Below are 12,630 nucleotides of genomic sequence, written 5' to 3' on the forward strand. Positions count from 1 at the left end.
AAAAAAAAAAAAAAAAAAAAAGGTAAAAATCTAACTGCACTAGGGCCTTAACGCTTGAAGGAACGGAAAATATTCTCATCTGAAGTGTGCATACATGGCTCCTGATATCCTGGGGGCAGAATGAAACCTGCATTCTGGATACCCAAGTGTGAAGGAGGTTCCTGCACTGTTACTAGAAAGCACAAGGGCTCCACCACCCGAGGCAGCGCTGTCTCAGACAGCCATCCTACCCAACAGCCAGAGTCAAAGAGGTGAACAGAGACAGTGCATCCAGATTTGGGGGTTACCTCGATGGCTAGCTGGAACTGTTCATGCTCCCGCTGCAGCTGCTCTGCCTCAGACAAAGAGCTGGCGTTGACCAGGCTGGCGTTGAGCATCGACTCTCCATTGCGGATCCATCCCAGAACCTAGGGAGTTGGGATAAGCACTCAGGTGAATGGCTCTCCACAGTTTCTCCAGAGCTGTTGCTTTCCCTATGGCTGCCTCAATCAAAGGACTATCTTTTCTCTTTCCTGTTAGAGAGAGGACAACAAGGATCCTGAAGCGCCATCTTTCTAATCTCCCTGTATCTGCTGTCATAAGGCTTGTATTTCCTGAACCAGCTTCATTCTCAGGTCATTCCCTCCCCGTATTATTCTGCTGTCCCAAGGTTCCCACCAACTTAATTAACATGACTTCTTCTGGCTGTATTTTATGCATGTCTAAACTTCTTTCTCGAGCACAGAATGGTATACAGAAATTCCAATTGTTAATATCTTTTTCTTTCAGTGTTTTATTACTTATGTATTTTTGTTTTGTTTATTTGTTGAGAATTTCATACAGTGTATTTGGATCATATCCTTTCCTCTTCCCTCTTTCTTTTTGTTTTTAAAGAGCCCAGTTCAAGTAAGAACCTCTTGAATTTGTTCATGCTTCTTTCTTCTTATTAAAAGTAATCTCTTCCTCATGCAGTATGGCTGGTGTATTCTGTGTGATTCACTTTAGCGTGACTTACCACAGAACAACTTTTTTTTTTTAGTAATCTCAACCTATATTTCACCTACTTCTTAAAAATGTGAACTCCCTAAAGTCTAGGGCAATCTTCCAGTCAAATGTTAATCTCCTATATTCACTTAATGGCTCTCGCATAGTAATGTTTTGAAAGTAATAAAGATTAAGTCATATTCTGGGGCCTAGATCTTAAACAGCAACCCAGAGTCTATAAGCTTGAGTAGGCAAACAACCCAGAGGAAGGACAGAAAGCAAGCAAAATTCAAAGAACAGATCATTACCAAAAGAGAAAGTAAAGTCTAACCAACTTAAATTACCCGGTGGTCTGAATATGACCTTGAGGGTTCCTGATAAGTACTGGGGAAAAGAAATCTAAAATGGGAAATATCAGGAGAAGGGGAACAAGAATGAATACTGTCCAGAGAGCAGTGGTTCTCAACCTGTGGGTTATGACCATGAGACACGGCTTAGTAGCAAAATTATAGTTATGAAGTATCAACAAAAATAAATGCATGGTTGGGGGTTCCTAAGAACATTGAAACTATGTTTTCTTATGGTCACAACCCACAGGTTGAGAACTCCTGGTCTAGAGTGGTCAAGGAAATAGAGATGTAATTATCAGGCTAACAGACTTGGAACAACTAATCCAAAGGGAAGACCCTAGGCTCTGAAGACTTACCTGGTATGTGGTCACCAGGATACTGGCAAGCATCTCCTTTTCTAGGGAGCCTGAGACTCTTGCTTGGTGAGGAAAAATGTTCTGAGATTTCAAAAATCAATGAATACCATCTGTCTGTCACTCCTTGTAAAAGAGGATGCTGCAATCTATTTCTCATTGGGTCTTAGCTTTTTATTTCTTGTGTTGAACAAATGGGAAATTTGTTCTCCTCGTCTCTGGCCCCATAACCCTCATAGGCACCCTGTGGATTTCATTCCTAAGCAGTAGCTGACTGATGCCTCATTGTGCATAGCTAACGGGAGAGATAAATTCTGCCAGAGCTGGGTGATTTGGATTGAGATGTTAATTCGTGGCCAATCTGGCAGATTGTGGATGAGATGCTAGTCTGGATAGTAATTAGCTGTAGGAAATAACTAACTGTTCAGCACGTATGTGTAAAACTCTTGTTGTCCCTGGTGGACTGTGGCTGGCTGGCTTGAGGTGCTAATGACTTTGAAAAGCTGCCTGTTGATCTGGGAACATGCATTCACAGACTGCAAGGCCAAATTCTTTGCCTCTTTGGGAAAACGGAGCTCACAGTATATATTTTTAACTGTGTCCCTCTAGCATGTTTCACTGCTTTCTGCTTGCTTTGGAGACTCATTCATGGGTGTCATCAAAATGCCTTCTGCATGAGCATCACAAGTCCACGTTAGTCTACTCCTCGAGAGTCTTGCTAGAATATTTTCCTCTAGTTCTAGCCACATCAGTTATACTATGGTGGTGGGAATACTCACTTCCCAGCGTCCCCACCAAGTGATGTCATGCACTTGCATATCTACTTCTTTCAGTAAATCATATGATATTCTTGTTTATCTGTATTTCCAAAATGCTGTTTACAAGGCATTCTGGGACTTTAGAGTCCTAATGATCGGACTTTAGGAATACAGAGATGCATGGGAGTTTATAGCCATGGCTTTAAGCCAAGGTGGAACTGAGCGCTGTGAGTCAGTTCTGGAAGCAAAATGGGCATAATGGAGAGAAGACTAACATTTGAAGTCAGAGAGCCTGACTTTGTCCTTTGGTAAAATCGATAACTTCCTGAACCCCAGTGGTCTCCTCCATGTCTGCATATCCCTCCTTTTGGTGTCATGGGGCTGAGGCAATGCAGCAGGAAATGCTAAGCTGGATGATGATGCCTGTGATGCTGCTAGTTTTGATTTTCAGTTTGGAGCAAAGATAGATAGTGCTGTGATTCTTCAGTTACAATTCTCCCAGTGAGGAAAAAAAAAAAAAGAAAGCCATTTAACTTTATTCGGTCATTTAAATGAACACCATTTGATGTCGCACCAGTTTCTCAGATTGCTATCATCCTTTGTCATCAGATCACTGAGAGTCCTGTTGGCATATCTGTCTATTATGAGGTTCTTTCAATTCTTCTGGTTCGTCAAATGTGTTAGTTATTATCCCTTAAGCATCCAAATGTGCTAGGCAGTGGGGGAAATATTGTAACTAAAATGAGGAAATATTGGTCCTATTAATATCAAACTGTGACTTTAGAAACATTTAATCAAAGGTCAGCTTTCTCACCTGTAAAATGTGTCTACTTTCCTTCACTGAACAAAAGAGTTAGAATAAAAATAAAATCCTTAATGTAAAAGCACTTTTCACATCATAATAGTAGCATTTTGCTCTAATCAACCGCAGTAACAATTTACCTAACGGGTTAGTGCTATGGTTTGAATGTAAAAATGTCTTCCATAGATTCATGCATATGAACACTTAGTCCCAAGATGGTTTCTGCCACACTCTTTGGGAGGAAGTGGGTTACCTGGCAGCCCTCAATGCTTTAAACAGTAAGCTACTTTTTGTTCATTTTCTGCTCCTGAGCACTGAAGCTCCTGACAAGCATGGCTTTTTGTGTCTGCTGCCATGGCTTCCCCACCACGATACACTGTATCTCTCGGTAAGCCCAAGGAAATCCTTCTCTTGCAAGTCATTTTTGTCAGGGTGTTTTATCATAGCAAAGAGAAAGGGACTGGGACTTTTATGGAGACAGATAGCTTTAAAGGTCATTTTCTGCTCTAACACTTCATACCATGATAAAATCCAAAGATTGTCCCTCTAACCTTGGAGAACCGTTTGTATTCAGAAAGAAACTGAATATGTAGAAACCAGAGATTAGAAGAAAGAATATTACTGTTTGGGGACTAAAATGCCAGGTCAAGAACTCAGCTTAGACTGTCTTTGATTAGTGGGAGAGCTAAAAATATAGACCTTGGGTCAAAGAGGCTCATGTAAACCCACACCAGGAATAGACAATGGCTACACACAGATGATGATGCCCTCAAACTGGGCAGCATGGATCCAGTTCTCTTGGAGGTTGGAGAAAAGGCTTGCAGACGACTGTTCTCCTGGTCATACCCACCATAAAGCCAAGAAGTTCTTCTCAAGTCAAGTGACTCTGGATTGCTACTGTAGATGACCTCTCTCGAGGTCTGGTTACTTCTGTGACTCCAACCACAAAATAAATTCTTGGCTCCCTAGATGTCTACCTTCAGAATTCCTTAGTTCTGGACGTGCATGCAATTATATGTGTTAATCATTTATGACTTTATAGGCTGTGTCCATATTGCAGTATGTCCTCTAATTATCTCCATTAGGAAACAATGTCCTTTTGTTTTCGCTTGGACCTGTGCCAGCTCCTTTCTGACTCTGATACACACTCACCAAAAAATGAACACAGTAACCATCACATAAGCATAAGGGCAGGCTAATATTTTTCTTTGTTCTAAGTGTCTATACTGATACTATAAGCAAATTATGGCCAGATTTGGCCCACAGAAGCAATCCAATTATTTTACAAATACACGTTCTCTCATTTTATATTCAATATGTACATACAGAATCCATATGGACATGCATTCTGTTTTATGCCATTACATCATCCCCCAATCTCCACCTGAATTTATCTGATAGATGTGAGAGATCATCTTTACCTTAAGTGGTAATGTTCCTGGAAGCAGCCAGAGAATTCTGTGGGGCCTGGAGACTAATCTGAGTGGCTTTTGGGTGACCTGGGACCTGCGCCATGTGCTGTAATCAGTGCAGTGGTTTCCCTTTGCGGTCTGGTTTTCCCCAGAGCTATGTGTCCTGCCTGCCTTAGATACAGTCGGTCACCAAACAAGAAATCTGTGGCATTTATCAGTCTGTGACATTTCATTTGTTCGGGATAGCTGAGGATAAATTTCAGTCAAATGTCTATGAATTCTTCATTCTTTAAAGCTTCACTTTAATATAGTTTCCGGATAACTACACTTAGGATTATGATGGCCACACACAGTTAAATGCAAACCTTTAATGTATGAGTTCCAGCAACAGAGTAGTATCAGAACACAGTATTGATCCCTCTGATTTTGGCCTCATTAATGGCACTTCAATTAAGGTGTTTCCCCCTTCTTCTCTCTCTCCTCTCTTTCTCTCTCTCTCTCCCTCCCTTCCTCTCTCTGAGAATATATTCTCTGAAGCCTGCATCTAAACTTAGCTTCACTGATCAATACTGACATCTAAATTAACTCCTTTTTTCCAAGTGTCAACAGCTTAGAAATCAATATTTCCTGCTCCACCAATTTCCATCAGACACAAATGTTTCCTTTGAAGCTGGATCGGATGGATCCTTGATGAAGGGGCCTCCACTGACAAGGAAGGCGGGTCTGACTAATGAGGCAAGGTAGCTTAACCAAGCAGCAGTTCCTGCCGCCGTGAAGGACCACTGTCCTCCAGAAAGGCCTCTGCGGGTTTCTCAAGTGTCAGGTGAGCACTCATTCTTTCTTGTTTGTTTGTTTGTTTTTTCTAGACAGGCTTTCTCTGTGTAGCCCTAGCTGTCCTGGAACTCATTCTAGAGACCAGGCTGGCCTTGGACTCAGATGGCTACCTCTGTCTCTTGAGAGCATTCATCCTTGTACAGATTTTTAACTACAATTCCCCTGTGGGCTATCCATGCCTTGCTGCTGAGTAGGCACCTGCAGAAGGAAATGATGTCCTCCAATTTATGAAATTACCAATGGGATTACATTTAGATATCAGACCACTGAACAGAACTTAAAGCAAAAAGCAAAAGCAAAAGTCTGGATTTTTCTTCAAAGTTCATCAGGAGTATTCTGTTCTCTACTTTATTTGAAAGTCCATTCCTACTATCCACTGCTCATGAAAGTGACCAGGCACGGGCACACAGGTAGACTTTGACATGCTGCAGCCCCACTGGCCTCAGGCACGTGCCATTCTCTGTGGAGCCAAGGCTACCCCTGCCCATCTCAGATATGGTGAGTCCGTGGAAGCCTGTCTGAGTTCCGCTGCTCATTCTCTCTATGGCTTCTGTATGCACAGGGGGGTTGTGGGCCCCTGCAGAGGGAAACCCTGGATTTCTGAGATGCAAGTTTCACCTAACAATTCAAGAGGGCCCTGTTGTTCCCTGACCCTATGGTACCCCAGTTTTCTTACTTATAGATAATCCTTCACCCAACAGCTTATTCCCGTGAAGTAAGATCTTTCTTTTCTTCCCATATGAAAATAATGCACTGCCATGATTCCAAGAGTGTTAAAATTTGTATGCATGCCACTAGTGTCATGCTGGCACTTCCACCATGTCCTCTGTATGAATAACAGGTTTTCCTGGGAGCTCAGATGGGACCCTGGTCTGATTAGGCTGAGCATATCTAGATAGCAGCTCAGTGTGTGGCTCTCAGACCTTCAGGACATGGGTACATGAGCTCTGGCTGAGTGCTCATCAGAAGCTCGGGGTAATGGAGACCATTTCATCCAACATGGCAACCACGTGACAAAGGTGACATAACCATTAGAAAGAGACATCCTAAATGTAAACAACTGAGCAGTAGTTAAACAACATGATATGTCAGTGCCAACTCAGTTAATTTAAATCTAAGCTCCAGTTATCCCTGCACATAAGAAAACACGTACAAGAGTGGAAGATGCTTCCGAAGATCCTGAGTTCGGATCCCAGCAACCACATGGTGGCTCACAACCACCTGTAATGAGATCTGACGCCCTCTCTGGTGCGCCTGAAGACAGCTACAGTCAGCCAGAGCGAGCGGGGCTAGCAGAGGTCCTGAGTTCAATTCCCAGCAGCCACTCACATGATAGCTCACGGCCATCTGTACAGTTACAGTGTACCCATACACATAAAATAAATAAAATAAATCTTAAAAAAAAAGAGTGGAAGATGCTTCCCTACCCAGAATCATTTGGGAGGTGAAGCTTGGCCTCCAAAGCAGGTCACTGGGTCTCTTAGGAGGTGGTGATGCAGACGTCAGCAGCCACTGAGGTAAGGTGGCAGGCTGACCTGCCAGGCATTCCTAGACCCCTGGAGGGTAGTAGTGTGTTCTTTCCATGTTGTGACTAGAGTCTGGGGATCCTCTAACTCTAGTGGCCTCATCTGAAGAATGGGAATAGTGTCTGCCTCAGAGAGAAGCTATGAATATTTCTGGGCACAGAAATAGCACCCAGAAGTAGAACTGCTAATATTTCCACGTCTTCAGTCTTTGCTCTATCAAGAGAAGCCTCCATCACTGTTCACAATATCTGCCATGTAGGCTGCTTGGGATAGCAACATTTACAAGTGTGCCATTGTATATGTTTCTGAGTATGTCCTCCAGTAAAATGCTGGATATAATACCTTGTGCAGATAAGAGTTCTCTTTCTTTTCCTTTTTAACATTAACTTTTAAATGGCAAGAAAATGTTCTTGTATGATACTTATGTATGTATTCACATATGTGACTGTGGATATGTGTATGTGCATGTGTATGTGCATGTATATGTGTATGTGCATGTGTGTGTATTTATGTGTGCACGTCTGTGTGCATATGGAGGCCACACACTAATGTTTAATGTCTTTCTCAGCTTCACTCTCCTTTTCCTTCCTTCCTTCTTTCCTAACAATTGAATTCATACACATGAGTGTTTTACCTGTATATATGTATACACATCATGTATGTGTCTGGTGTCTGCAGAGGTCAGAAGAAGGTATTGAACTCTATTGGAACTGGAGTTATGGACAGTTCTGCACCACCATGTGAATGCTGGGAGCTGAACATGGGTTTTCTGCAAGAGCAGTGAGTGCTCTTAACTATTGAACCATCTCTCCAGCCCCAGCACTGCTTTCTGAGGTAGGGTCTCTGGCTGGACTGGACCTCACCAATTCATCTACACTAGCTAGCCAATGGATCCTGAGGATCTGTCTATCTCTATTTGACCCTACCCTGACTTTGCTCTGTGGGTGCACTCACTCTGCTATGCCTGCCTTGTGTGTGGGTGATGGGGATCCACACTCAGTTCCTTGTGTTGGTGTGATGAGTACTTTACCCACAGAGCAATATTCCCAGTTCCCAAAAGTGTTATTATAAGAACCATACACACATTGAAAATAATGATAATTACTACTACTGAATCATTACTTACCAACTCTGTGTTAGGAGCTGGACTAGGCACCGAGGTGCCCCAAGGAGAGCAACCTAGCTCTACAGTGGAATATAATTACTGAGAAAGGGTTTTTATTTCTCATTAACTATGTGACAGAATCAAGCACAGGAGAGGAGAGAATGCATGCAGTGAAGAACACTGAGGATCCTCTGGAATGTTCCTAGAGCATTGTATGAGAGAGGATTAATGCATTCATAGTTTGAGCCATTCTCCCACTGGGTCTTTTTTGACAACAGCCAGGCTTGCAGAAATTAATCCAACTAATTCACACCTCAACTTCTTTTCTAAGGCTGGGTTACTCAGAGGGCACACCCGTGGCTCCATGTGCCTCCCTACAAGAGGGCAGGTGCCAGGCAGGCTCACCTGTTTGACCTCAGCCTGGAGGTGCCGTAGCTGGAGACACTGCTCTAGCCGCTTGTGTGTCTGCTCCGCATTGAGCTCCAGTTCATGCTGCTTTTCGTGGAGAAACTCCAGTAACTCCTGCACCTGAGCTGCCAGGTCAATGTCTTTTTCACAGATTAACTCGATTCCTGGTTTAAAAAAAAACAAACAAACCATAAACAATTAAAGCCCAGGCAGCATGGAGCTGACAACGTTTAATTATGTAAGAAAGCTGGACTTTGGGAGTGGCCATTATTGGCCTTCAGCCAATGGCTACACAGCTCATGGTGCAGCTGGACAGATCCTGTAATCAGTCCTCACTTAGGATAATGCCAGCTCCTTTGTCCAGGAGGCAATTCTTAACACATGACAGGACCAGTTCCTTTTCATACGTGGAAGAGAGGGTGCTGTAACTCTGGAGATCCAACCTAGGTGAGACAGCTCCTGGCAGCCCCTGTTTGGAGACTTGCCAACACCCAGATTCATAAACAAACTTGAGTCATCTTGGACATGATAAAACCAAATCAAAAGGACCCTGTCTCATGTTCTATTTTAACTGGTTAGGTATAATTTATGATTAGATGAAAGCAGCTAACGACTTAGGTCTCCTAAGAAATCAATGCTATCTCCCAAATATACATGATAAATGTTCCCAACAATCCCACAGGGATAATGAATGTCATTCACATTCAGAAAACCTTTACCTTTAAGTTTTGCTCACACACAGAGCTTGCCCATCATTCTACTGACTCAAAGCAGGTCTAAGGCCAGTCCCTTGCTGACATGTGTTTCCAGTGTTTATGAACATAGCACCCAACCTAGACACACAGTCAACCTGGAGCAGGTGCTGCAGTCAGTACCTACCAGCCAAAGGCTCGGTGCTCCCTCATCAACCTCCCTGCCTCGATCTTGCTGTATCCCTCTCATGATGATTGAGTGCATTTGCACACTTCCTTCTCTGCCCATGAGCAACAGGTCCAGGGAAGCCTACCTCAACTGGATTTCTGCTTTAGGAGGGTCACTGATAATGCCAGGTGGGATAAAGGGACTCGCTTTAGCTCATCTCTTCTCTTGCTGGTGGCTAGACTTTCAGTCTCAGATTGCAAAGTCAACATGGAATGTGTGCTAGCTCTGGAACCAGTCCTGAGTTAGAATCATATAAAACTCTATTTTTGGCTCCAGAAATGAATTTCCCCTCATGTGGGCAGACCTGTCTGTGCTTTCCAGATGCAGATGCAGATGCAGGTGCAGATGCCTGGAGGCAGGGATGAGTTTCCAATGGTGTTCTTATATTCAAGCCTTCTTGGTTCCTGTCCAGGATGCAAACGGTGACCCATGCTGTTTCCTGATTCTCACGATTGTCTACTTATTTGAAGGTTTTCCCTTCTATGCTGATCCCTGACTCTACTTGGCTATGCATGGCTCACTCTTCAGTCCATATCTTTCCTCTGATTTCTCATTCTGTGGTCTGCGATCCAAAGCAGCTAAGCATCTTGATGCTATATCCTGTCTGAGATACAGAAGAATAGGGATCCAACCAGTAATGGGGGTTCACATTAAAATCCTTGCAGATAAATTCTCAAAGGAGCACCTCAACCTTAACCCATGGCCATCCACAAACTCAGTCTTCTCTGAGAGATGCCTCCATCACCCTGACACACCATTGGAAACTCATCCCTGTCTCCAGCATGCCTGCATTTGCATCTGGGAAGCACAGGCGAGTCCGCCCACACGAGGGGAAACTCATTTCTTAAGGCAAAAATAGAGTTTTATATAAGGACAATATGGGAGAGTGGGAAAAATATTTTCTGGTGTTACATGGTAATAATTTCAGTATCTTCTTATGTTTATTTTTTTCTGTGAGTTTCATAATTCCAAGTCCCAGCTCCTGAAATATCTGTGGGAGACGGAAGAGAACGGCTTGTTCTTTTGGCAGCCACCCCCCACTGCTTACTATTTTCAGTCACCAGAAGGGTGCAGTAGGTAGAACATCTTCTGGACTGAAATAAAATGAAGAGCTGAAGCGATTTCTACTCCCTGTGGTTTGCCCACATTGGGGGTGAAGGTTAGCAGGGGATGGGGTGAAGGATGTACCAGGGGCAGGGGGATAACTCTGATCCTGTGCTGACTTTCTGGAAATATAATTTCAGACCCACCTCTGCTTCACTGCACTTACGGTGTGACTCTATTCCAGACAACCTACGCTTCACCACATCTCTAGCATTCAGAGCGCTGGGCTTTGTCTTTCTCTAACAGGCAGATGACTGAACCCTGCCACTGCATATGTGAATGGCTGCCCAGAGGTAGCGACTCACCAAGAAAGCTTGTTCAGCGTGTCATTGAGAACCCCAAGACCCAGGCTGTGCAATTCTGTTTGTCTCTCTTGTTTTATATAATGTGGGCTACAGGGATGAAGAGGATGCCTGCTACACCTCTACAATCTCAGTTACAGGGGAAGGGAATGAGAGGAACATATGGACTTATCCTGGCCACACCATCCCACAGTCACACTCTTCCTTCCTCTGCTCCTAATCACACTGGTTCGAGTTCCAGTTAAACCCTACCAACTGGACCGTCTCCAGACATCACCTCTGAGTAGAGTATGCTTTTGTTGACAACACTACCCTCAATTTAATGATAGACCTGCCTGTCCTGCATAGGGGCTCCCAGTAACAATGCGGGAAGACAAGATTGTCTTTTTCTCCCGTCAACAAAGAATGAGTATATTTGTCTTTAATTTTTTTTTTTGAGATTTCTTCTTAGTGTCCCCCTATAGGGAACTGGCCCAGTTCCCTCTCAAGGATGACTTCTTACACCTTACTCACATTGTCACTGGACTATAGGCTCTCTGATGCCAGGGCCATGTTTGTTCCACTCGCCATTGCTTCTTCTCTCCCTGTTCTTGGCTCGTATTGCTCATTTATCACTCTGCACAGTGAGCAAGCATGCCTCTTTGGGGGAGAAGTGAGTTTGTGCAGAATGGTGGAGAGCTCTGAGGAGGGACAGGCTTAGGTTTGAGGCTATGTTCTGAAACCCGTTAAGGGTAATAACAGTCTTGGCTCTGTACCTTTCCCTAAGCCCCACTCTCTTCATCTGTAAAATGGGAATCATAACCTATGGTTGCTGTAAGAACCAGGTATAGTATATATGGTGTTTGGCATTTTGTCAGCTCCAAATACACATTTTTTTCAAATTGTCCTTTTTCTTGAGGGAAATTAATGAGAATATAGTGCTGATTACTGATGAAACTTCTAAGTGTATACCGTATGTGTGTGAAGGTCACAGCTAATAACAAGTGGCTCTCTAGTTTCTTTGGCTTTTAGGTCATGGTGCCACTTTATTATTTTGATTTTTTTGAGGTGCTAGAATTGGACCCAGGACTGAGCATGTGAGGCAAGTGTCCTGCCACTGAGTAACACTCTCAGCATCCATTATCGTTTTAATTTTCTCAGAGAGAGTGAGAGAGAGAGAGAGAGAGAGAGAGAGAGAGAGAGAGAGAGAGAGAGAGAGAGAGAGAGCGCTGAGCATCCCTGGCTATAATGCCAGACCTAGAAGGTTTTCAGCTGTTTCTGTCCTTAAATTTCTGTGTTCGCCACAGACAGAGAACATCTTTTCTCTTTTCTCCATCCCTACCATCCATCTTTCTGTGACATTTTGTATGTAAAAACCAAGGAAGAAAGTGCAGAGTCATTTAGCCAGGTTCTTAGATCGATGTTGACGACTCTGGTTATACTTCAGAAGTCCTTAAGGACAGCCTGAGCCTTAAAGCAGGCTAACTAAGGATGGCTCCCTAATCAATGGAGCTCAGACACTGGCATTTTAAAAATGTTCGCCAGGTGGTTCTCAAAATGTAGCTGTATTCTGAAGTACTGGCTTGCATCATGGTGTTGTGAAATATTGGTGAAGCACTGGCTTACATCACAGGATTGTGGAGCACTAGTGAAGCACTGGCTTACATCACAGGATTATGGAGCACTAGTGAAGCACTGGCTTACATCACAGGATTGTGGAGCATTAGTGAAGCACTGGCTTACACCACAGGATTGTGGAGCATTGGTGAAGCACTGGCTTACACCACAGGATTGTGGAGCACTAGTGAAGCAC

At 43.6% G+C, this 12,630-nt stretch overlaps 1 protein-coding gene across 22 annotated transcripts in view; it reads right to left on the reverse strand.

Moving 5' to 3' along the window:
* The window catches only part of Kalrn (kalirin RhoGEF kinase), a 604,914-nt gene that overhangs the window by 262,065 nt on the left and 330,219 nt on the right, over positions 1-12,630 (reverse strand). For all 22 annotated transcript variants that reach the window (XM_031363740.1, XM_031363737.1, XM_031363736.1 and 19 more), the window contains exons 15-16: positions 8,509-8,675; positions 288-407 (exon numbers count right to left, since the gene is read on the reverse strand). In XM_031363740.1, coding sequence (XP_031219600.1) covers positions 288-407; positions 8,509-8,675 — 287 coding nt within the window. The remainder of the gene's footprint in view (positions 1-287; positions 408-8,508; positions 8,676-12,630) is intronic.

The sequence above is a fragment of the Mastomys coucha genome, unplaced genomic scaffold (assembly GCF_008632895.1).
Source record: "Mastomys coucha isolate ucsf_1 unplaced genomic scaffold, UCSF_Mcou_1 pScaffold12, whole genome shotgun sequence".
Taxonomy (NCBI): Eukaryota; Metazoa; Chordata; class Mammalia; order Rodentia; family Muridae; genus Mastomys; species Mastomys coucha.